At 46.6% G+C, this 23,483-nt stretch overlaps 1 protein-coding gene across 4 annotated transcripts in view; it reads right to left on the bottom strand.

Moving 5' to 3' along the window:
• The window catches only part of slc12a3 (solute carrier family 12 member 3), a 109,491-nt gene that overhangs the window by 18,701 nt on the left and 67,307 nt on the right, over window positions 1-23,483 (bottom strand). For all 4 annotated transcript variants that reach the window (XR_015078795.1, XR_015078794.1, XM_085991224.1 and 1 more), the window contains exons 16-21: window positions 17,120-17,231; window positions 15,752-15,886; window positions 7,611-7,717; window positions 6,020-6,102; window positions 2,370-2,432; window positions 1,499-1,600 (exon numbers count right to left, since the gene is read on the bottom strand). Coding sequence is in view for 2 of the 4 variants with exons in the window: in XM_085991224.1 (XP_085847350.1) it covers window positions 1,499-1,600; window positions 2,370-2,432; window positions 6,020-6,102; window positions 7,611-7,717; window positions 15,752-15,886; window positions 17,120-17,231 (602 nt within the window). In the remaining 2 variants the exon portion in view is untranslated. The remainder of the gene's footprint in view (window positions 1-1,498; window positions 1,601-2,369; window positions 2,433-6,019; window positions 6,103-7,610; window positions 7,718-15,751; window positions 15,887-17,119; window positions 17,232-23,483) is intronic.

The following is a 23,483-nucleotide window of genomic DNA, read 5'->3' as shown; positions in this document are numbered from 1 at the left end:
CACCACCCCTCTGAGTGAAGAAATTTCTCCTCATCTCAGTCCTAAATGGCCGACCCCTTATTCTGAGACTGTGACCCTAGGTTCTAGACTCCCCAGTCAGGGGAACCATCCTCCCTGTATCTACCCTGTCAAGCCCTGTAAGAATTTTGTATGTTTCAATGAGATCACCTCTCATTCTTCTAAACTCTAGAGAATATAGACCTAGTCTACTCAATCTCTCCTCATAGGACAATCCCCCCATCCCAGGAATCAATCTGGTGAACCTTCGTTGCACTCCCTCTATGGCAAGTACAGGTAGACTACCCTTTATCCGAACTTCCGAAAACCGAAACCCTCTAAAAACCGAAGGTTTTTTCATTCAGCGTAAGTCATGCGCACGACTTACGCTGAACGAAAAAACCTTCGGTTTTTAGAGGGTTCCGGAAGTTCGGATAAAGGGTAAGTCGTGCGCACGACCCCCCGCGGACCCCCGCCGACCCCTCCGCCGGCGCCGACCCCCCCGCGGACCCCCGCCGACCCTCCTTCCGAAATCCGAAATTCTCCGAAAACCGAAACACGGCTGGTCCCGAGGTTTTCGGATAAAGGATAGTCTACCTGTATATCCTTCCTTAGGTAAGGAGACCAAAACTGTACACAATACTCCAGATGTGGTCTCACCAGGGCTGTATATGATTGCAGTAAGACGTCTTTACTCTTATACTCAAATCCTCTTTGTAATAAAGGCCAACATACCATTTGCTTTCCTAATTGCTTCCTGTACCTGCATGTTAACTTTCAGTGATTTATGTACAAGGTTATCCAGGTCCCTCTGAACACCAACATTTCCCAATCTCTCACCATTTAAAAAATACTCTGCTTTTCTATTTTTCCTACCAAAGTGGATAACTTCACATTTCTCCACATTATATTCCACTTGACAAGTTCTTACCCATTCACTTAACTATCCCCTTGAAGCCTCCTTGCATCCTCCTCACAACTTACATTCCCACCCAGCTTTGTATCATCAGCAAACGTGGATATATTACATTTGGTCCCCTCATCCAAATCATTGATGTAGATTATGAATAGCTGAGGCCCAAGCACTGATCCTTGCAGTACCCCACTAGTTACAGCCTGCCAACCCGAAAATGGCCCGTTTATTCCTGCTCTCTGTTTTCTGTCCATTAACCAATCCTCAATCCATGCTAGTATATTACCCCCAATCCCATGAACCCTAATTTTGTTTAATAACCTCTTGTGTGGCACCTTATCGAATGCCTTCTGAAAATCCAAATACACAACATCCACTGGTTCCCCCTTATCTATTCTGCTAGTTATAACCTCAAAAAACTCTAACAGATTCGTCAAATACGATTTCCCTTTCATAAATCCGTGTTGACTCTGCCCAATCCTATTACGTATTATTTTCTAAGTGCCCTGTTACCATGTCCTTAATAATAGATCCTATCATTTTCCCTACTACTCGATCGTTATTTGAGAGAACACTGCTGAATATTACCTCCATCATCAAAGAGCCAGTAGATGTCAATGGTCTTTTTGCCTTGCTCCAACTGGAAAATGGTACTGGCCTGCTGTTCAGCAACCACAGCACTGGAGTCCACTGAAAAAAAAGACAGTGAGGGCTGTTTTACATAATAGCATGAGCAAGTGGCATCATTCAGTTCAAACCAATACAATCCCATTAAACTACAGGTGTCTGGTTAGAAATTTCCACTAAAGATGGTTTCAATTATCACAAATCTATATTTTTCAGTCAATTTTCTCCCTTCCTCCCTTAAAGGTTGAGATTCACGGTTGGATATGGTTTTGAGAGAACCAGAAACCTTGCCCAAGTTGTCATTCTTCACATGAGCACTGGTAGGATGTTTGACTACAGGGTATCACAGCCAGGCCTGGTGTGCTTGTTCCAACAAAGGATGAGAGATTCATGGATGATTTCCCCCCTATCCAAGCTGTATAACTCAGTACATCACATGGTGCATTTACCCACTTAGCGAAGAAAGCTGGTTCTTAATAATGTTAATGGCCCAAATGTAGTTCCAGAAAAAACCTCTTCCTTATCTTTAATACTGAATACAAAAGTGTGCTCGTGTTAATATAACAGCATGATAAAGGCTGGATAGTGACTCCATCCACGTTTCCATTTTAAAAAGTGGTGGAATGAAAATAGCATGGCACAAGCAGTATAGTTCAACACTGATTGTATTAACAATGAACGTGTATAATTAAATAACAGACTTCAATGCTAATGTAGGCCATTCATTTATCATGTTTAAGTTATTGCAACACATAATTAAATAATCCTTCACATTTTGTGTTTTGTTATACTTAGGCTGTGCTATGTTATTTAGTGTAACAAAATAACTCACATGTGCCATTAGCACCATTTCTCATTGTTTTCTCATCTTCGTTTTCTTCAAATATAGGGTTAACTAAAGACAGTGAAGATAAAGAACCAAATCCATGTCAGGTTGACAAACTGATCATCATCAGAAAAATCTAAAAACTCTTAGACCACGATTTTGCTCACCTCGGCGGGTCTGGAGCGGGCAATGTCGGTGGTGGGTCCCGACCCCGCTGCTGGCTCCATCCAGCTCTGTGAAATGAATTCCCTTCGATGGGGCTTGTTAAGCCCACCCAGCGCGTTTCCCAGCCAATTAGAGGAAGCAGGTCTGGGGATGTCATTTGATGACGTGTCATCAGCTGGTTTCCTTAAAGGGTCCATGTCCAACTTTATTTTGAATTTGTGCTGTCACTGTTCTACAGCATTGAGGTGCTGCAAACACTGACAAGCACTGCACAGAGGTGCAGGGCTGCACCCAGGCTCTCCCATAACTCCCTCCATATGCTTATGGAGGGAGTCACAGCACGCAAGGAGGTCCTCTTCCCTTCCCATGGGCAGAAGAAACCTCCCCAGGAAATCAACACAGCCTGGTTGCACATTGCACAGGAGGACACAAGCAGGGATGTGGTCAGGAGGACCTGGTGCAGTAGGCACTTGAGTGTTTTATGCAATTTTCATGTAAGGTTTCTATTAATGTGGTGTCAAACATTGAAACCTTTATTTTCAACACTTTGTGTGCACCTTTGGAAGTGGCGTAGTGAGTTGCAGTGAATGGTGAGACATAACGGTACCGCCCACAATGGTGGTGAGTGTGAAAGGAATGGCTTGGGCATTATAGGGATGATTAATGGTGCTGGTGTGGGGTGGCACCAACCTTGCGCATCATGTGGCAGCCAGGGTATACTGTGTCAAGTGAAGTAAATTTGGCCATGGTGAGGTCATCCCTGGCCAGCTGGGCAGCAATGTGGTCGGGTGCTGATGCCCTCTGTCCTGTGCAGCATCAGGTGATTGCGGAGAAGATTGGTGGTGTTGTTGTTGGTGCTGCTGGTGTGCCTGGTGATGCTGGTGTTGGGGCTGATCGTGATGGGATTCTGAGGACCAAGGTGTGAGAGTATAAAGGGCATCCATGCTGATGGAATAGATGACAGAAGCGATCTATCAATGGTGAGAGAGGTAATGAGGTCAGACTGGATGGAGACTTGTGTAAATACCTGCAGCATGGTGAACCTGTTGTGGAAATGCAGTGAGGAAGAGTTTGTGGCTGAGGGAAGATATCTCTGTAAGGTGGGAGATTTTACTGTACATTGAAGCTGTCAACTCAACAGCTGATTCAATGGCCACTGAACTTCCGCCTCAGCTTGACAGACGTGGCCCGTGACCAGCCTGGATCCTGTGGGCGAGCTGTCAAATGCAGGTGGTGAGCTGAAATTCATTCTTAAGTGGCTCTAAACAAGCCACTAATTACCTGAATTGGGTCCCACGCTGTCAACCCGCCGCTGCATGTCAGGTCTGCTTAGCGCTGACAGACCCAACATCGGGGAAATGTGCATGGCGGCGGGTTCACAGCAGGGTCCTGGCCCGCTGGGAAAAAAAACACTTTCCCACCCGACCCTGGAAAATCTAGTCCTTATTGTTTTTATTTAGAAACCTAGGTGAAGGACCAAGACCTATAATGCAGGACACCACCAAAGTTAGAGAAAAGAAGTGACAGAGAAGTAATGGTTGGATAACACCAGGCTTTTTCTGTAGATTGTATGAAGAAAGAAAGAATGAGATGGTAATCCAAAGGCAGTACTGAATTCTATGAAGGAATGGATTAGAGTATGAGGATAGCTTGATTTCTTGATTTCAACACATTGAAGATACAAGTAGGAGAAAAAAGGTAGTGTATTTTCAGCTTAGAATGGCTAAGAGAGGAAAGTTCAGAGGAGCAGTGACCATATTAGTATTGATAAATGCTATGAAATATGAAGCTTAGATTTTTGAAGATTTTAAATTCCACCTTCTCTTCATCCACTATTCAGCTTATGGTTTTCTAATTCTAAATTCAACGATGCAAAAAAAAGACAATATTGGCCCAGAAATTCGGGTCTCCACGGGTGAGTACGCACGGGGTACTCACCCGTAGGCCCGATGGAAGTGCCGGTTTCCTGCATGCATTGCGCATGCGCAGGAAACCAGCACTTCCGATCCTCTGAACGAAAGGGTTCAGAGGTCGAACGCGTGCGCGGGAGAGGCTGCGCGTGTGCATCAAACTTCGTTTTTTTTTGTTTTGTTTTTTTTTGTTACAGGTTTTCACGCGAGGGTAAGTCTGCAGAATTTAGAAATATAAAAAGCAGGCGTAAGGCCTGCTTTTTACAAGGTAAGTGGTGAATTAATTAAAATTAAAACATTTTTTCCACAGGTTTATTATTTTTAAATACTTTAAAGCAAGGTAAGTTTAATTTTAGCCCCGTTAGAAAATAAAATTATTTTTTTCAAAAATTTAAATTACTGTTTAAAATAGTTATTTCATGTAATTTATAGTTTATTTAAAAAATGTGATTAAAAAAAAATGTATTTGAAGGTTTAGTGCTATTTTGGGGCCGTAGTATTTATAAGTCTTGACAGCTCTTCCTGTCAATCTTATGAATGGAGCATTCCCTGCTCCGATTGGCTGCCCATGGCCCACGTGATCCCAGGGGACGCATCGAACTAACTGCGCCCCTGGGGTACGCAAGCACTGCGCGCCGGCAGCTGGACCAGGCTCCGGATCTGAATTCCACGGGGGCCCACAACACAACGGCCAGCGCGCAAGGTAAGTGCAGGTTGGGGGCTTGCACCCGCGGGAAGCCCCCGACCCGAATTTCTGGGCCATGATGGAGATATGAGTAGGGAAGTGGTCAGAACCTTCACTGACAATTAGAGAAATTAATATCTCAAATACAGAACTCTCTAACGTGCCTGTGACATTGACTGTTGAAGAAGGTTACAATGGAAGAATCGGCATATTAGATGAAGAATGGGACCGGAAACCAAAAAGGATTGGGATTAGGACTGATGGAACAGAGAAAGGGAAAGATTGGGTTTAGGGCAGTAGAAGAGAGAGTCTAGAGGTCACTTGAGTAATAGTGAAAGCACCTGGAGTATGGAGAAAATAAGAGAGAGTACTAGAGAAAGAGGAGCATAACATTAAGACAGAATGGGGAGGTAAAAGAGACAGTAACAAATAAACATCCAGAGAAAGAATAGAATATCAAAGGGAGAAAAATGGGGAGGTGAGAGAGAGAAAGATACAGGAAGGGGAGATTAACATAGACAGATTATGTTCATCACACAGATGGCCATATTGTATTTATTGGTGAGGAATTCATGAATTAATGAAATTCATTACATAGGGACCTACATGCCCTAGAGCTCTGAATACACATTATTTGCGTTGAAATAAAAACAGAAAATGCTGGAGATACTCAGCAGGTCAGGCACCATCTGTGGAGAGAGAAACAGAGTTAACGCTTCAGGTCGATGACATTTCATCAGAACTGGAGTTCTGAAACGTTAACTCTGTTTCTTGCCACAGATGCTGACTGACTGTCCAGCTGAATATTTCCAGCATTTTCTGTTTTTATTTCAGATTTCCAGCATCCGCAGTATTTTGCTTTTGTATCTGTGTTGAAATGTCTGTTGCATACTCACCATATGCTTGCGTCATTCTTGAAATGTCAAGACCCTGCTTCATTCTCATCAAGCACACACCATAATTAAAGCCGAAAGAGTCACTAGAATTCAAATACAGATTTTAAACATAGCAACAGGAATTGCTAAGTAAATACAAAAGGTAACATTAGTCAGGGTCAGAACAGTCGCTTGGACTCCTATTGATCAATTTAGGGGGCCAGAGAGGGATTTTCCAGATTATTTTTCACTAATTGGCCTGGGGTTTTATCTGGGTTTTTTGCCTCTCCCAGGAGATTGTATAGCTTCAGGGGTGGGGTGGGGGGGTTGCGGTTGTGGTGGTGGCGGGGAGTGTATAATAATATGATACACAAGGCATCGCAGTCGTGTGGGACAGGCTGGATGGACCAGTGGGTCTTTTCATGTCCGCCATTTGTATATTCAATTTTGGGTTAGGCTTGCTTAATCCCATAATTCCATTGACCAACTACAAAATAGGACCCTTTCACATTAATAAGTATTAGTGGCGTCGAGTCTTTAAGGAGAGGCACTCGATTGTGTCCCTGTGGGGCTAAGCTTATCTGATCTTACATTCCATTTGGCCTATCTTAACATAGAACCCTTTCATGTTATCCCATATAGCACCTTTATAGATACACTGTTTTATAAGGACAGAAACACTATACCATGGTTATAAGTGTAAATTACTGCCACTCTGGCACTGAAAAATTACTATTACAAGTGTGGAGTCTCGTTCCTTCAGGTATTCATTGTTGTTGCAGATTTAAAAACCTGTAAAATTTAAAATATTTAATGATTTACTTTTCTTTTCTGTCTCTTTTTCTTTCTCTCTCTTAAACCAATCTTTCTTTCCCTCTCTTTATTTCTCTTTCTGTATCTGGTTTGACATTGAATTCATCCACTCTAATTTACACTTCCTTCTTAGTCCTCCCGTTCTTCAATCTGATTGGTTAAGGAGATATACAGTTGCTTGCCCGGTTTCCCTCACTGCGACATTATCAGTTCGCACTTTCAGCAAGTTGCCACACAAAAAAATTTAAAAACCTAACTTGCAAGACCAACTCTAACTAACTAGCTAACCGCAGATGCACTGTTACAGCAAATTATGGCTCAGTGTGTGTGTGTACACTTTGGTTATTGTACTGTATTACTATCTTCTTCCTTATCTTTCTGCTTCTGTATATAAATGTATAGTATCTGTATAAAAAATCTGGACAGTAGTTTGAGCCATTTTCTGAATTGACAGGAGAATCTGATGGGCATCTGACGTATTCTCCAGCAAGCATTTACCACAATTCACGGTTAGCTATTAGACCTGTGCTAATACCACTGGATGTAGATGTAGTTTTTGGTTCATGATACGGTCTGTAGTCTAGCCTTGACAATGAGAAAAGTAAGGGGAAAAAGCCCAAAATATAACATCCTCCAAATCAGAATATGCTGAAAATTGTTAAAAATGAAAATACAGTACCTAGAACACATCTTTGAATAAATTCTCATCATTCTCAGTACTTATGTCTAAAGTTACCTCTCCTTTCAAAATCATTTGCCTTTTGCACACTAAAATAATCCAAAGTGGTTGGATACTCACTAGATGATGCCAATGTAATTTTCCACCTTCTGTGGGTGATCAGATTGCCAATTCCTTTTATATCCCATCACAAGAACATTGGGCTTCATCCTGCCAAGACCTACAGCCTATTGAATATGTAATGTAATTAATTTTAATCTATACACATATGGTTACATGCTGGGGAAAAATAGTTAGTTAATTTAAACAAAGAGAATATGTTTGGCGATCATAATTTATTCATTCATACTGTAGCGAAAGAAACATTTTCAATTTTCTTATTCTAGCTTAAAATAGGTAGCATTGGAATGGTGGAGAAAATCCATATTTTTTTAAATGGCAGAGAACATTCACAATTGAAAGTATGAGGAAGGAGCTTTGTGCAATGGTACAGTTGTATTGCTCTGCACTTTACAATTATGAGGCAGGTGTGGAGTGCATGACGATGTTCTTTTTTCTTCCCTTTTCTCAGTCCTCCCTCACCTTCCACAGCCTAAGAATGTGCAAGCGGTGTGGCTGCCAGACCCCTGCCAAGAGTCCTACACAACTGGCTTAGAGTTGGGATTTCAGCAAAGCATAATGGTGGGCATCATCGCCTAGCATGTGAAATATCTGAAATAACAGAAAATGCTAGAAATACTCAGCAGGCCTCTTCCTATCTCTACACTATTTTTTCTCCCCTTGTCCAGACTCTTCCCACCTACATTCACGACACTTCCGACGCCTTCCGTCAATTTAACAGTTTCCAGGCCCCAACTGCCTCCTTTTCACGATGGACGTCCAATCCCTCTACACCTCCATCCCCATCCACCACCACCCTCCTCTGCCTGGCTGAACTTGTTCTCACATTGAACAACTTCTCCTCTGACTCCACTCACTTCCTCCAAATTAAAGGTGTTGCTATGGGTACCCGCATGGGCCTTAGCTATGCCTGTCTTTTCATTGGATATGTGGAACATTCTTTGTTCCAGTCCTGCTCAGGTCCCCTCCCTCACCGCTTTTTCCGGTACATCGATGACTGTATCGGTGCTGTTTCCTGCTCTCGTCCTGAACTAGATAAGTTCATTCACTTTACTTCCAATTTCCACCCTTCCCTCACCTTCACATGGTCCATCTCCAACTCTTCTCTTCCCTTCCTTGACTTCTCCATCTCCGTTTCTGGTGCTCAGCATTCGACAAACATCCACTACAAGCCCACTGACTCCCACAGCTACCTGGACTACACTTCCTCCCACCCCGCTTCCTGTAAGGACTCTATTCCATTCTCCCAGTTTCTCTGTCTCCGCCGCATCTGTTCTGACGATGCCACCTTCCATACCAGTACTTCCGACATGTCTTCCTTTTTCCTCAACCGAGGATTCCCCTCTACTGTGGTTGACACGGCCCTTGACTGTGTCCGTTGCATTTCCCGCACTTCTGCTCTCACCCCTTCCCCTCTCTCCCAGAACCATGATAGGGTTCCCCTTGTCCTCACCTTTCACCCCACCAGCCTCCACATTCAACGGATCATCCTCCGCCATTTCCGCCACCTCCAACGTGATCCCACCACCAAACGCATCTTCCCCTCACCTCCCCTTTCAGCATTTCGAAGGGACTGCTCTCTCTGCGACACCCTGGTCCACTCATCAATCACCCCTAACAGCCCTTCCCCTTCGCCCGACACCTTCCCGTGCAAGCCATGTCCATTTACCTCCTCCCTTCCTACTGTCCAGGGCCCCAAACACCCCTTCCAGGTGAAACAGCGATTTACTTGTACTTGCAATTTAGTATACTGTATTCGCTGCTCACGATGCGGTCTCCTCTACATTGGGGAGACCAAACGCAGATTGGGCGACCGCTTTGCGGAACACCTCCGTTCAGTCCGTAAGGGTGACCCTGAGCTTCCGGTTGCCTGTCAATTTAATTCACCGCTTCACTCCTTTAAGGGAATAACTGGTCTCAGACTGCAGTACCGGCAGTGACCACCCCTGTATAAAAGGCCCTAGCAGGCTTCTGTAGTTTCAGTTTCCAGGTTGTCTCCATTCAGCAAAGACTTGTTATAATCAACTCCTGCAGTCCGTGTCTCAATTATACATGGACATAATACTGGCGACGAGTAAGAAACGAACTTACCTGCAACTCGGCAGCACCTCAGACGACGTTATTGAAGGTCGAAGCCAGAAGAAAAAAAAAAGTAATCCAAAGAAACTCGACAAAAACGGCGTCGACCGTCGGCAACCGCCCTCCATATCATCGAATTGAAAAGTGCAGGAGAGACTGTTGAGAGCCAGGCTTGGTTCTCCAGTCTGTGGTTTCCCAGCTAATCAGGCTGGTGGCAGGTAGTGCACTGATCCTTCCTGGGCTGCGGCGGGCTAGAGCTCGATCGGGTGGCTCTGCAATGGGGCCGGGCAGCGAGTCGGGAAGCAAAGAGAGAGAGAGAGGGTGGAGCACACAGGGCGCGGCCGGTGCTTCGAAGCCGGGCAGCGTTCGGACCTAAGAAGAGGGAGGGAAGTGTCCCAGAGGGTCCGCTCCACGACGGGAACGATTCTTCAATTAACGGAGCAAATATTGAAGCGCGATAGAAAAATAAAAATACCGCGGAGCGCGGCGTTGGCAGCAGCGATCGGGGAGGCGCGGAGACCATAGGGCGTCGCCATTACAGGATAGTAAAATAAATATAATCACCAGCAACAGCGTTGGCAGCAGCGGCAGCGGCGGGAAAGCGCGGGAGGCGCCATCTTAACTCGGTGGGGAAGAAGGAAAAGCGCGGGAGGCGCCATCTTAGATTTTCAAGATGCCAAAGACTGGCGATATCACTTTCAATAATGCAATAGAAGACTGGACCACGTATGTGGAAAGAGTCGAGGTATATTGCGAGGCAAACGAAATAGCTGATGAGAAAAAGGCATCGGTATAGCTAAATTTAATGGGCGCAAGAACGTACGGCCTATTGCGGGACCTGATTACTCCAGCCAAATCGAAGGCGAAGAGTTTTAACGAAATTGTTGCTATCCTACAGGAACACCTAAATCCTACACCGCTGCTGATAGCAGAAAGATTTAAATTCCACAGGAGAAATCAGCATAAAAATGAGAGCAATGCTGATTACCTTACGGAACTACGCAAGCTATCAAAGCACTGCCAGTTCGGAGCAGGACTGGCAGATACCTTACGGGACAAATTTGTCGGTGGATTCCTGAGTGAAGGAACCCAGAAGAGGTTACTCTCAGAGAAAGAGCTGACGCTAGATAAGGCTTTCAGCGTGGCAGTATCGTACGAAGCAGCAGCAAGGGGAGCTGCGGAAATACAACAAAAGCCACAGGAATACGGCACCCATGAAATGACACGGGGATTTGCAAAATGTTATCGCTGCGGCAGAACAAACCATGACCAGAAGGACTGCTGGTCCAAGGACAAAATATGCAGGCAATGCGGAAAGATGGGACACATTGCATGAGTTTGCAGGTCTGGGAAGAAGACCAACGACAACAAAAAGGCTACTAAGGAACCGTACAGGAAAGTACAAAAGATGACGGACAGTAGTTCCGAAGGCCAGATGAGCGATAGTGAATCCGGGAACAAGAGACTAAGCTGTCTCAAACTTCACAACGTAATCGCAAAAGAGGATCACCGAACCATTTGGGTCACCCTCACGATAGCAGGGTCCCAAGTCAAAATGGAATTGGATACAGGATCAGCTCTAACCGTCATGAATCAACGAGACTACGAGCGGCTATTCTCACACATACCCTTGAGAGAGACATCCATTGTCTTGAGGACGTATACGGGGTAAAAAGTATACCCCAGAGGAAAAATAAGGGTGCCTGTCGAATACAACGGCAAGAAAATACGGAAATTGTATCTCTACATTCTGCAAGATGGTGGACCACCGTTATTGGGACGTGAATGGATCAGAAAGATAAGTTTAGACTGGCACTCCATTCAGGCACTGACGGTGGCTGGTAAAAAGGATGACGACGTCACTCCTGGACGATTGTCAACAATCTTAGCTGACGCCAAAGAGGTATTTCAACAAGAACTGGGCACTCTTAAAGGCGTAACCGCCTCGATAAAAATAGAGTAGAATGCAATTCCCAAGTTTTTCAAAGCAAGACCGGTACCATATGCAATTCACCCAGCCGTCGAGGCAGAGCTGGAGAATCTGGAGAATGCAGGCGTGTTATCTAAGGTAGACTGGAGCGAGTGGGCGACACCCATCGTTCCTGTCATGAAGAAAATGTTAAACAATAAGTCTGAGGAGCCAAGAAAGGTTCGCATCTGTGGGGACTTCAAGGTGACGGTGAACCCAGTCCTTCACACAGTACAATATCCTCTCCCGAGGATAGAAGATATTTTCGCCTCACTATCTGGAGGGAAGCGTTTTACAAAAATTGACCTAGCACAAGCATATTTGCAGATGGAGGTTGAAGAATCCTCTAGGAAGTATCTCACGATAAACACTCACAAAGGTCTTTACCAGTATAATCGACTGGTATTCGGAGTAGCATCAGCTCCGGCGATATGGCAAAGAGCGATGGAACAAGTCCTGCAAGGGATTCCGGGGACTCAGTTACTTGGACGACATCCTAGTGACAGGTGAAGATGACAGTGAACACCTTGCCAACCTAGAGCAGGTGCTCACTAGACTAAGAGAACATGGGCTATGAGGCAATCGCCCCAAGTACGAGTTTTTTAAGAAACAGATATCATATTGTGGCCACGTGATTGGTGAAGAGGGGTTGCATAAGTTCCCTGACAAAATTGAAGCAGTAGTTAAGGCTCCAGCGCCTGAAAATGTGTCGCAACTGAGGTCATTCCTCGGATTGGTGAATTACTACCATAAGTTTTTGCCGAATTTGTCCACAATTCTGCATCCACTGAACGCCCTACTACGAACGGGAATAGCATGGAAATGGAGCGATGAATGTAAGCGGGCCTTTCAGAAGAGTAAGGACCTAATCACTTCAAGAGAAGTATTGGCTCACTACAACCCATCACTACCGATAAGACTGGCGTGTGATGCATCTCCCTACGGCATTGGGGCGGTACTGTCACATAAATTCCTTGATGGTTCAGAGAGGCCGATAGCTTTTGCGTCACGCTCGTTAACTTCAGCCGAGCATAACTACGCCCAGATTGACAGAGAGGCCCTCAGCCTGGTGTGGGGGGTGAAGAAGTTCAATCACTACCTGCACGGTCAGAAATTTACTCTACTAACTGATCATCAACCTCTCGTCTCCATTTTCAACCCTCAGAAGGGCGTACCGATAATGATGGCACAACGGCTACAGAGGTGGTCCCTTTTCCTAGGGGCACACCAATATGACATTGAGTACAAAGGAACTAAACAGCATGGGAATGCTGATGGATTGTCGCGCCTACCGTTGCCGACGGTGGAAGAAGAACTGGCAGTGGATCCAGTGGAGTTATTCCACTCGACTATAGTCGAATGTCTCCCTGTGATGAATGCAAACATAGAAAAGGACACATGAAATGACCCGACACTCTCCTGGGTCTATGATTTAACGGTGAAGGGATGGCCAGCACATGGCCGAGAAGAGAACAGCTGTCAGTGTGCAGAGGAACCTTGATGTGTGGATCCAGAGTAGTAATTCCACCCAAATTGAAGGATAGAGTGCTCAATGAGCTTCATGAGGGTCATCTGGGAGGGGTAAAAATGAAGAACTTAGCCAGAGCGTTTGTGTGGTGGCCGGGAATCGATAGAGAAATCGAAGAGATGACCAAGAGCTGTACAGGATGCCAGACGGTCCAAAACGCCCCACCACAAGCCCCTCTACATCCATGGGAGTGGCCCTCATCTCCATGGCAAAGGGTGCACATTGATTTTGCTGGTCCCTTTATGGACTCGATGTTTTTAATTGCGGTGGATGCACATTCAAAGTGGCCAGAGGTAATAAAAATGTCCTCAACCACCACAGAAAAAACTATCACAGTCTTACGAACCATATTCGCCAGGAATGGGCTGCCTGAACAGATTTGCTCTGACAATGGACCACAGTTTGTGTCTGAAGAGTTCCGGAGGTTCTTAAAGAACAATGGTGTTAAGCATTACACATCCGCCCCATATCATCCAGCCACTAATGGATTGGCCGAGAGGTTTGTTCAAACATTCAAGAAGGCTATCGAGGCAATGTGTAATGAAGATATACCCCTACAACACAAGGTGGATAACTTGTTTGCCTACCGGAATGCGACACATGTGGTTACCAACCAAACTCCAGCCATGATGTTCTTCAATCGAAGACTACGATGCCGCTTGGATTTGGTTAAGCCAAACGTCAGAAGAGATGTGGAGAACAGGCAGTTTCAGAATATGAATGAAAGGCTGACCAGGAGTTTTAAGATAGGTCAACCAGTTTTGGCCCGGGACTACAGCACAGAGAAATGGCAGCCAGGAACGATCTGTACACGGCAAGGACCTCTAATGTATACTGTGGACGTTGGAGAGAGCATTGTAAGACGCCATGCTGACCAGATTCTAGAGTCACTGGAAAACGTCAACTCCACACCACGATCTGATACATCTGGCGATGAAACCGAAGTACCAATTGCATCTACCGCAGAATCGGTGATATTGGAAGCAGACAAACCAAACAACGACATTGATCCCGACGCAACTTTGCCAGAAGAACCTGATATCCCAAAGAGGCGTTATCCAGACAGAATCAGGAAGCCTCCTCAAAGACTGAACTTATAATTGCTTAACTTCAACCAATGTATCTAGCAACCGTAATTGTAATTAGTTATTATTTAGTTGTTAAATGAATGTTATGTACTGTTTATCTAAAAGGGGAGGAATTGTTGTGTATGTACCTTTAAGGGAATAACTGGTCTCAGACTGCAATACCGGCAGTGACCACCCCTGTATAAAAGGCCCTAGCAGGCTTCTGTCGTTTCAGTTTCCAGGTTGTCTCCATTCAGTAAAGACTTGTTATAATCAACTCCTGCAGTCCGTGTCTCAATTATACACGGACATAATAACTCCCACTCTGATCTCTCTGTCCTCGGCCTCTTACACTGTTCCAATGTAGCTCAATGTAAGTTCGAGGAACAGCACCTCATCTTTCGATTAGGCACTTTACAGCTGTCTGGACTCAACATTGAGTTCAACAATTTCAAACTATAACCCCTGCCCCCATTTTTCATGCTGTATGATTTTGCCAGTCCCATCTTTCCTGCCTCCTACAAAAGTACAGTATGTTCCTTCAATTCCTTCCTCCCCTCCATCTCTGCACCTGCTTAATATCTGTTACATCTCCAGCTTTTTCCAGTTCTGATGAAGGGTCCCAGGCCTGAAATGTTAACTCTGTTTCTCTCTCCACGAATGCTGCCTGGCCTGCTGAGTTTTTCCAGCATTTTCTGTTGTTATTTCAGATTTCCAGCATCTGCAGTATTTTGCTAATGTAAAATATCTGCTTTGCTTCTCTTTTATTTTTATCTTCTTGCTTTCTTTTAAACCGTATATGTCTCTCTCCTGCTAAATTAAGTTGAAAGAATCAATTATGTGCTCATGGGGTGGGGGTAACAGATTTACCGGTACCGCTCAGCAAAACTGAAACCACTCTATATCCTGCAGCTGGTTTTCCATTTCATGCTAATCAAGGCAGGGTTTAACCTTGCTCCTTGGTGAGTATAATCACAATGACTAATAGAGCAGTTTCATTCTTGCTGAGCAGTATGGATACGTTCTTCTACCATTTATATGAAACTAACTTTTCTTGGCCAGCAGCAGTAGGAGAACCACACCATTATTAAAGCATATTAGGCCCTGTGTTGAATATTGTAAATGAGACATTTAAAAAGACATCGACAACTTTGTGGCTACATTAAACACACAAGACGACCCCAGGCATCTTGGTCTTCTATTTTGATTTGCTCTTGTGCAGAATCATCTTGTCTTTACTCTGTTCCTCAACTTGTCTCTGCTCTTTCCCCACCTTGTCGCTGCTCTTTCCCCCACCTTGTCGCTGCTCTTTTCCCCCACCTTGTCGCTGCTCTTTCCCCCACCTTGTCGCTGCTCTTTCCCCCACCTTGTCGCTGCTCTTTCCCCCACCTTGTCGCTGCTCTTTCCCCCACCTTGTCGCTGCTCTTCCCCCCACCTTGTCGCTGCTCTTTCCCCCACCTTGTCGCTGCTCTGTGCCTTTTACTCGTCATGCATTTACCTGCATTAACATTTGCGTTCCACTTCGTAAATCATTTGCAACCACTCCTGTATAAAAGGACTTGATCTTCCTCTTGGTCAACCACTTCATGTGTCCACTTGAGGTAACCTCAGGCAGCTTTTCTTTGTGAGGACCCTTAGGTTAAACACAGGGCATAGTTAGGTATGAAAATTATTGCTACTCAGTGTATTTAATCATTAGCAGGTCCAATGATTTAGCTGACTGAATTTTGGTTTCTATTACATGTGAGCGCTTGCTAGCAATCAGGAACAGGAACCCTGGCACCAAGGTTAATGTTGTAGTGGAAATCCGGAGGTAGGGTTACTCCAACTGGCTTTCACACCCTAGTTAAGGGATGCTAAAATCAGCTAGGTATCCAGTTCCCGACTGCGACTAAATGATCCCCGCTGGAAGTGAAGTGTGTGTGGACATCAGGTGAGGAGAGGGTCAGGCTCAGGTGGAAAGACTCCCATGGTTAAATAACCTGACAATATTCTTAGTCAGGGGTCACACATGAGCAGTTGAGGGAGTGAGAGAGAAAACTGGCAAAATAAAACAAATCTAAATGAATATTATGCCTCCCAGGTTACGCAAACATAACAAAAGTCCAGCCAGTCTGGATCTCTTTCCTGGAGACTTATACAGTCTCCCCGCATCAACTCCACAGAGGGAGCGTGGCAGCCTGATACCTGAGAAAAGATGCCTCCATCTTGTCATCACCCCAGGCCTCACAGAAATACTGACATAGTCAAATAGAAATCCCAGACCCATTCTAGCCCAACCATATCTTTTCCCGCCCTCCCCTCCCTTGTCCCGCCTCATGTCCACTGCCAACACAACTCTGATCTTGAAACATGCTGCGTACTGCAATAGCAGCACTACTATGGCAACAGCATTGCGCGCATATGTACGTTCCATATAAATAAGCAAAATGTACAGCTGCATCAATCTGCAAAACCAGTATAGCAATCTGTTGTTATTTTAAGTTGTTAAATGTGTAGACTTTAGGTAAGATGTTTCCAATTTGAACTACCCATAACTCCCATGCAGGAGCTGTGTAGCGCAAAGAGGAGGCTGGGAATCTCCATCAACGTGGAGAGTGCCAGGTATGCCAGTAGATGCTGCAGTCTGAGGTAAGTACAGGTGTTCTTTTCTAGTTCAGTATGCACAAATATCTGTTATAGAAAATCTTAAAAAGGAATGTGCCCAAGCTTTATAAAGGGAGTGTGCAGCAGAGTATTTGTAAATTAAGTGTGTGGATTATTAGTAAAATCAATCAAAAAGCTATTTTATTTTACAAGAAAAGGTTACTGCTGCACAGTATTCTGGAAAATGGAGGTCATGCTCCAAAGTTTCAATAACACTCACGATTAGCACATTACCGCACACCATCAGACTGTGGTTTTTGGTGACAGTCCCAACAAAATCTACCAGTGCTGGACGGAAATTAGGAGGACCAGTAAGAACCAAACACTGAGGCCTGGAAAAAAACCCAAAAGCTTCATGTTAAGGAAAACAGCACTTGGACATTATCAAAACTGTGGGAGCCAGAAAATAACACACCATGTATTTAGTATGCTAGAAGCAGACCACAAACACCCTAAAAGAAATGGACATGAACTAATACTTGTCAACAGATATACAATTATTTTTACATAGGATATACAGCACAAACAGGCCATTCGGCCCAACCAGTCCATGCCGGCGTTTATGCTTCACTCGAGCCTCCTCCCGTCTTTCCTCATCTAAATCTATCAGCATAACCCTCTATTCCCTTCTCCCTCATATGCTTGTCTAGCCTCCCCTTAAATGCATCTATACTATTCGCTTCAACCACTCCCTGTGGTAGCGAGTTCCACATTCTCACCACTCTCTGGGTAAAGAAGTTTCTTCTGAATTCCCTATTGGATTTCTTGGTGACTATCTTATATTGATGGCCCCTAGTTATGCTCTTCGGCACAAGTGGAAACATTCTCTCTGTATCCACTCTAACAAAATTTTTCATAATTTTAAAGACCTCTATTAGGTCATCCCTCAGTCTTCTTTTTTCAAGAGAAAAGAGACCCAGCCTGTTCATCCTTTCCTGATATGTATACCCTCGCATTTCTGGTATCATCTTTGTAAATCTTCTCTGCACCTTCTCCAGTGCCTCTATATCCTTTTTATAATATGGCGACCAAAACTGTACGCAGTACTGCAAGTGTGGTCTAACCAAGGTTCGATACAGGTTTAGCATAACTTCCCTACTTTTCAATTCTATACCACTAGAAATAAGCCCAAGTGCTTGGTTTGCTTTTTTTATGGATTTGCTAACCTGTGTCGCAACTTTTAGTGATTTGTGTATTTGTACTCATAGATCCCTTTGTTCCTCTATCCCACCTAGACTCGCACCCTCCAAGTGATAAGTGACCTCCCTATTCTTCCTATCCTGGAGTCGCCATGAATTAAAAATTAATCTCTCAGATACTGCTGCGAGCAACCTGGGCGAACAATCATGGGGGCTTTAAAAAATGTGCTTTATTTTCATTTCCTTTTGTTTATTAGTTATAAAAATATTGGAAGTGGGGAAAAAGGCTTTTTGACTGAGTCAAGAATTCAAATAAAATAGCTTCTTGGTTGAATTCAACTATTTTATCTGTGTTGAACTTCATTTGCCAATTATAGGCCCATTCTGCAGTTTATTAATGTCCTCCTGTAATTTGTTGCAATCCTCCTCAGTATTGACTATCCCCCCCCGAATTTTGTGTCATCCGCAAATTTAGAAACTGTGTTTTTGATTCCAAAGTCTAAATTGTTCATATAAATTGTGAACAACAGTGGTCCCAGCACTGATCCTTGTGGAACACAACTACCTACCTTCTGCCGCTGTGAACAGCTACCCTTTACCCCTACTCTCTGTTTTCTGTCCTGAAGCCAGCTAGCTATCCATTCTGGTACTTGTCCCCTGACTGCATTCTCTGACCTTGTTCATCATAAGGATACCTTATCGAAGGCCTTTTGAAAATCAAGATAAATTACATCTACTGCATTACCATTGTCTACTCTCTCAGTTACCGCTTCAAAAAATTCAATAAGGTTGGTCAAGCAAGTCCTTCCCTTTTGAAATCCATGCTGACTATTCATTATTATATTTTTGGTTATATTTTACAACACAATCATACTCAGCAAAAGAATGCGTGATAATCAGCAGGATTATGACGGTGATTAAACGGATTGGGACAACCACAATGGAGCTTCTTAGTATTAAACACGCAATAGTTGAATTCAACCAAGAAGCCATTTTATTTGAATTCTTGACTCAGTCAAACAGCCTTTTTTCCCCACTTCCAATATTTTTATCTATCTATATATATAATACTAGCTGGAGTGCCCGGCGGTGCCGAGGGTTTTTTGAGGGCATGTTGTTGTTGGAAGAGAGAGGGAGAGAGACTGGGGGGGAAGAGAGAGACAGAGAGAGAGAGGGAGAAAGAGACAGAGAAGAGGGCGAGAGAGACAGAGGGAAGGAGAGAGGGAAGGACAGAAAGGGGAAAAGGGGTGGGGGGGAAAGGGGTGGGGGGAAAGGGGTGGGGGGGAAAGGGGTGGGGGGAAAGGGGTGGGGGGGGAAAGGGGTGGGGGGGGAAAGGGGTGGGGGGGAAAGGGGAAAGGGAGGGGTGGGGGGTGGGGGAAAGGGAGGGGTGGGGGGTGGGGGGGGTGGGGGAAGGGGCGGTGGGGGGGAAGGGGAAAGGGGGAGGGGTGTGGGAGGGGGGAATGGGGTGGGAGGGGGGAATGGGGTGGAGGGTATGGGGGAATATGGGGGGGGAAGGGAGGGGGGAAGGGAAAGGGGGAGAGGGTGGTGGGGGAAGGGAAAGGGGGAGAGGGGGTGGGGGAAGGGAAGGGGGGGGAAGGGAAGGGGGGAAAGGGGGTAGGTGGGGATGGGGAAAGGGGGGGGAGGGGAAGGGTGTGTGTGGGGGGGCGAAAGGGGGGGTGGGAAGGGTGTGTGTGTGGGGGGGAAGGGGAGGGGTGTGTGTGGGGGGGAAGGGGGGGTGTGTGTGGGGGGGAAGGGGGGGTGTGTGTGTGGGGGGGAAGGGGGGGTGTGGGAGGGGGGAAAGGGGGGGTGTGGGAGGGGGGAAAGGGGGGGTGTGGGAGGGGGGAAAGGGGGGGTAGGAAGGGAGGGGGGAAGTGGGGAAAGGGAGGGGGGGAAGGGGGGAAGCCAGCAGACCCTCTCCCCTCTGCCAGTGTTGAGAGTTGTGCTGCCGGCGGTGGTTGGAGAAGGCTAGGCCCGGGGCCTCGGGCACCCGCACTGACATAGCCCAGCCGAGCCCAGCGCCTCGGGCAGCCCGAGCTCCGCAGCTGCCGTTCAGCCGCAGGCCACAAAGCACCCGAGCCCAGCGCCGGCGATGGCTCCGCGGAGCTCCGTACCGCCCCGCCAGCCTTTACAAAGATGGCGGCAGTGGCTACGCTCGGCTCAGGGCCGCCCCCGCCAGCCTTTACAAAGATGGCGGTGATCGCGGGGCCGCTTGGTTGAGCGGGACGGGAGGTGCTTAGCTCGGGCGTGGCTGGGGAGGAGAGGCCGAGGCTTCGAGGCCTGCAGGCGGGGTAACCCTGGAAGGTTGTGGCGCCCGGCGGAAGGTAGCGAGTCAAGAGGGAAAAAAAAGGGGAGAAAGGTAGGAAAATTAATAAGGTTAGAGAAAATATTTACAAATTAATTAACTTTATTTAAAAAACAATTTAATTGTGTTTTAAAAGCAACTTTTTTTTTGCTGGACATCTGGATTTGAAAATAAACACGCAGAAAGTGGGAAAAATAAATGAATAGTTAGGAATCAAGATGGCGGCCACTCACCTCCGCTCAGAAGGATTAGGCCCGCCCACACACGCAATGAAACGCCCCCCGTGACGCACCGATTGGTCAACCATCAGGTTAATCCTCTGTACGATTGGTCAACCATCACGTCACTCAACGCTAATGAGCGGAATGTTGCCGTTTTTTTGAACCTTTTTTTGTATACTGTCGGAACAATTTTTTGTCTAACCAAAAAGTAAATACCTCTATTAGACTCCCCTAAGTGAGAAGCTTTCTTTTTGATATAACATATGTGTAGGGTACGCTCTATTAACTTTTGATTGTACAGCCGGACAGCCAGCCAGACAGACAGACAAACAGACAGACCGTTTTTATATATATATAGATAGATAACCTTCGGGGAAATGTAGAAATTTTTGCAAATCTTAGAGAGCGACTGGGGGGAAGAGAGAGAGCGACTGGGGGGAAGAGAGAGAGCGACTGGGGGGGGAAGAGAGAGAGCGACTGGGGGGGAAGAGAGAGAGCGACTGGGGGGAAGAGAGAGAGCGATGGGGGGAAAGAGAGAGAGCGACTGGGGGGGGAAGAGAGAGCGCGACTGGGGGGGAAGAGAGAGAGCGACTGGGGGGAAGAGACGAGAGCGACTGGGGGGGAAGAGAGAGAGAGCGACTGGGGGGGAAGAGAGAGAGCGACTGGGGGGAAGAGAGAGCGCGACTGGGGGAAGAGAGAGAGTGACTGGGGGGGAAGAGAGAGAGCGAACTGGGGGGGAAGAGAGAGAGCGACTGGGGGGAAGAGAGAGAGCGACTGGGGGAAGAGAGAGAGCGACTGGGGGGAAGAGAGAGAGCGACTGGGGGGAAGAGAGAGAGCGACTGGGGGGAAGAGAAGAGAGCGAGAGAGAGACAGAGAAAGGGAGAGAGAGACAGAGATAGAGGGAGGAGAGAGAGAGACAGAGAGGGAAGGAGAGAGGGAAGGAGAGAAAGGGGTGGGGAAAGGGGTGGTGGGATGGGGGGTGGGGAGGGGGAAAGGGGTGGGGGGGAAGGGGGGGTCGGGGCAGAAGGTGGGGGGAAGGTGGGCAGGGGGAAGGTGGGCGGGGGGAAGGGGGGTGGGGGGAAGGGTGGGAGTCGGGAGTGATGAGGGGGAGGGGGGGAGTGAGGTGGGAGGGAGGGGGTGAGGGGGAGGGGGGGAGGGGCGGAGGGGGGGAGGGGGAAGGGGGGGAGGGGCGGAGGGGGGGAGCTGCGCGCGCACCCTGTGCATGTCCCGTGACCCTCGCGGCCGACGCCGTTGCCCGGGGTAACGTGACGGGGGGGACGGGGGTGGGGTGGGGAGGAGCTTACCAGAAGCCGTGGGGACAATTACCTAGCTTGGGCGTGGCTGGGCAGAGGGCCCAGGCTTTGAGGCCTTACAAAAACGAGGAAAAGGTTAGAAAAAGAATCATCAGGTTAGAGAAAATATTGACAAATGAATGAACTTTTTTTAAAAACAATTTAATAAAAGCAATTTTTTTTGCTGGAAATGTAGATTTGAAAAGAAACACGCAGAAAGCTGGGAAAAAGAATGGAATCATGATGGCGGCACTGAGCTCGGTTCAGAACGATAAGGCCCGCCCACAACACGCACCGATTGGTCAATCGTCCTGTCACTCGACTCTAGGAGGGCCCGCACGCGCGACGAACCCGTCCCCGTGACGCAGCGATTGGTCGACCATTGGGTCGCTCGACCGGACGATTGGTCGACCTTCGCGTCACTCGATGCTAATTGAGCGGATAATGAGCGGAATTTTGAACGTTTTTTGGATACCGCGGGCGCAATTTTTTGTCTCGCCAAAACGTAAATATGCTTATGGACCGTTCCGGAATCGTAAGCTTTCTTTTGATGTAATGCACGTGTAGGTACGCTCTATAACTTTAGATTGTATAGCCGGACAGACAGACGGAAGGACAGACAGACAGATCGACTCGTTTATATATATATATAGATAGATAGATAGATAGATATATATATATACTAGCTGGAGTGCCCGGCGGGTGCTGAGGCTTTTTTCGAGGGCATGTTGTTGTTGGAAAGAGAGAGAGAGAGAGAGAGAGAGCGACTGGGGGGAAGAGAGAGAGCGACTGGGGGGGAAGATAGAAAGCGACTGGGGTGAAGAGAGAGCGACTGGGGGGAAGAGAGAGAGCGACTGGGGGGAAGAGAGAGAGCGACTGGGGGGAGAAGATAGAGACGAGAGCGACTGGGGGGAAGGAGAGAGAGAGAGAGACTTGGGGGAAGGAGAGAGTGAGAGAGAGACTGGGGGAAGAAGAGAGCAAGAGACTGGGGAAGGAAGAGAGAGAGAGGGGGGGGAAGGAGAGAAAGAGAGAGAGGGGAAGGAGAAGAGAGACAGAGGGGGAAAGGTGAGAGTGAGGGAAGGGACTGGACTCAGAGCCCGGTGGGTGAAGGGCGGCCACCATTTTGTGAGGTCGGCGGGACGGTTGAGACCACGGGGAAGGGCTTGGACTTTAGAGCCCAGCCGCGGTGACCGTGGGTTATATTGCAATGACTGTGTTATAGGACAATGAAGCCAGCTACCCTTTGACCGGAGGAATCAGGAGCCACGTTTCTTAAGGCTTTTAATCTGCGATTTAATAATTTCAAACACTGTTACTTGTTCCACATTTAAATTTTATGTAGTTTAAAAATACTTCTAACATTGAATATAATTCCGGTTAATATTTGGGATCCAGGGCGTAGTTAGTAATGCTTGAAGTCTTACGTTGCAGCTACTGACCGCCTGTGTGAAGCAAAAACTCGGACATAGTTTGATGCTGAATCTTTGCTGGTTGTTCGAATGATGCCAATAAAATCTGTATCCGTTACTGTGACTTTTTCTTAATTAGGAAATGCCCCTAATTGATGAAAACGCCGACTCCCTCCTACCTCTTCCCCCCCTCCCCCTCCTACCTTCTTCCCCCCCCTCCC

Source organism: Somniosus microcephalus, chromosome 6, assembly GCF_052327205.1.
Source record: "Somniosus microcephalus isolate GS21.2 chromosome 6, FLI_Smic_1.0, whole genome shotgun sequence".
NCBI lineage: Eukaryota > Metazoa > Chordata > Chondrichthyes > Squaliformes > Somniosidae > Somniosus > Somniosus microcephalus.
This window is presented reverse-complemented; position numbering and strand designations above follow the sequence as displayed.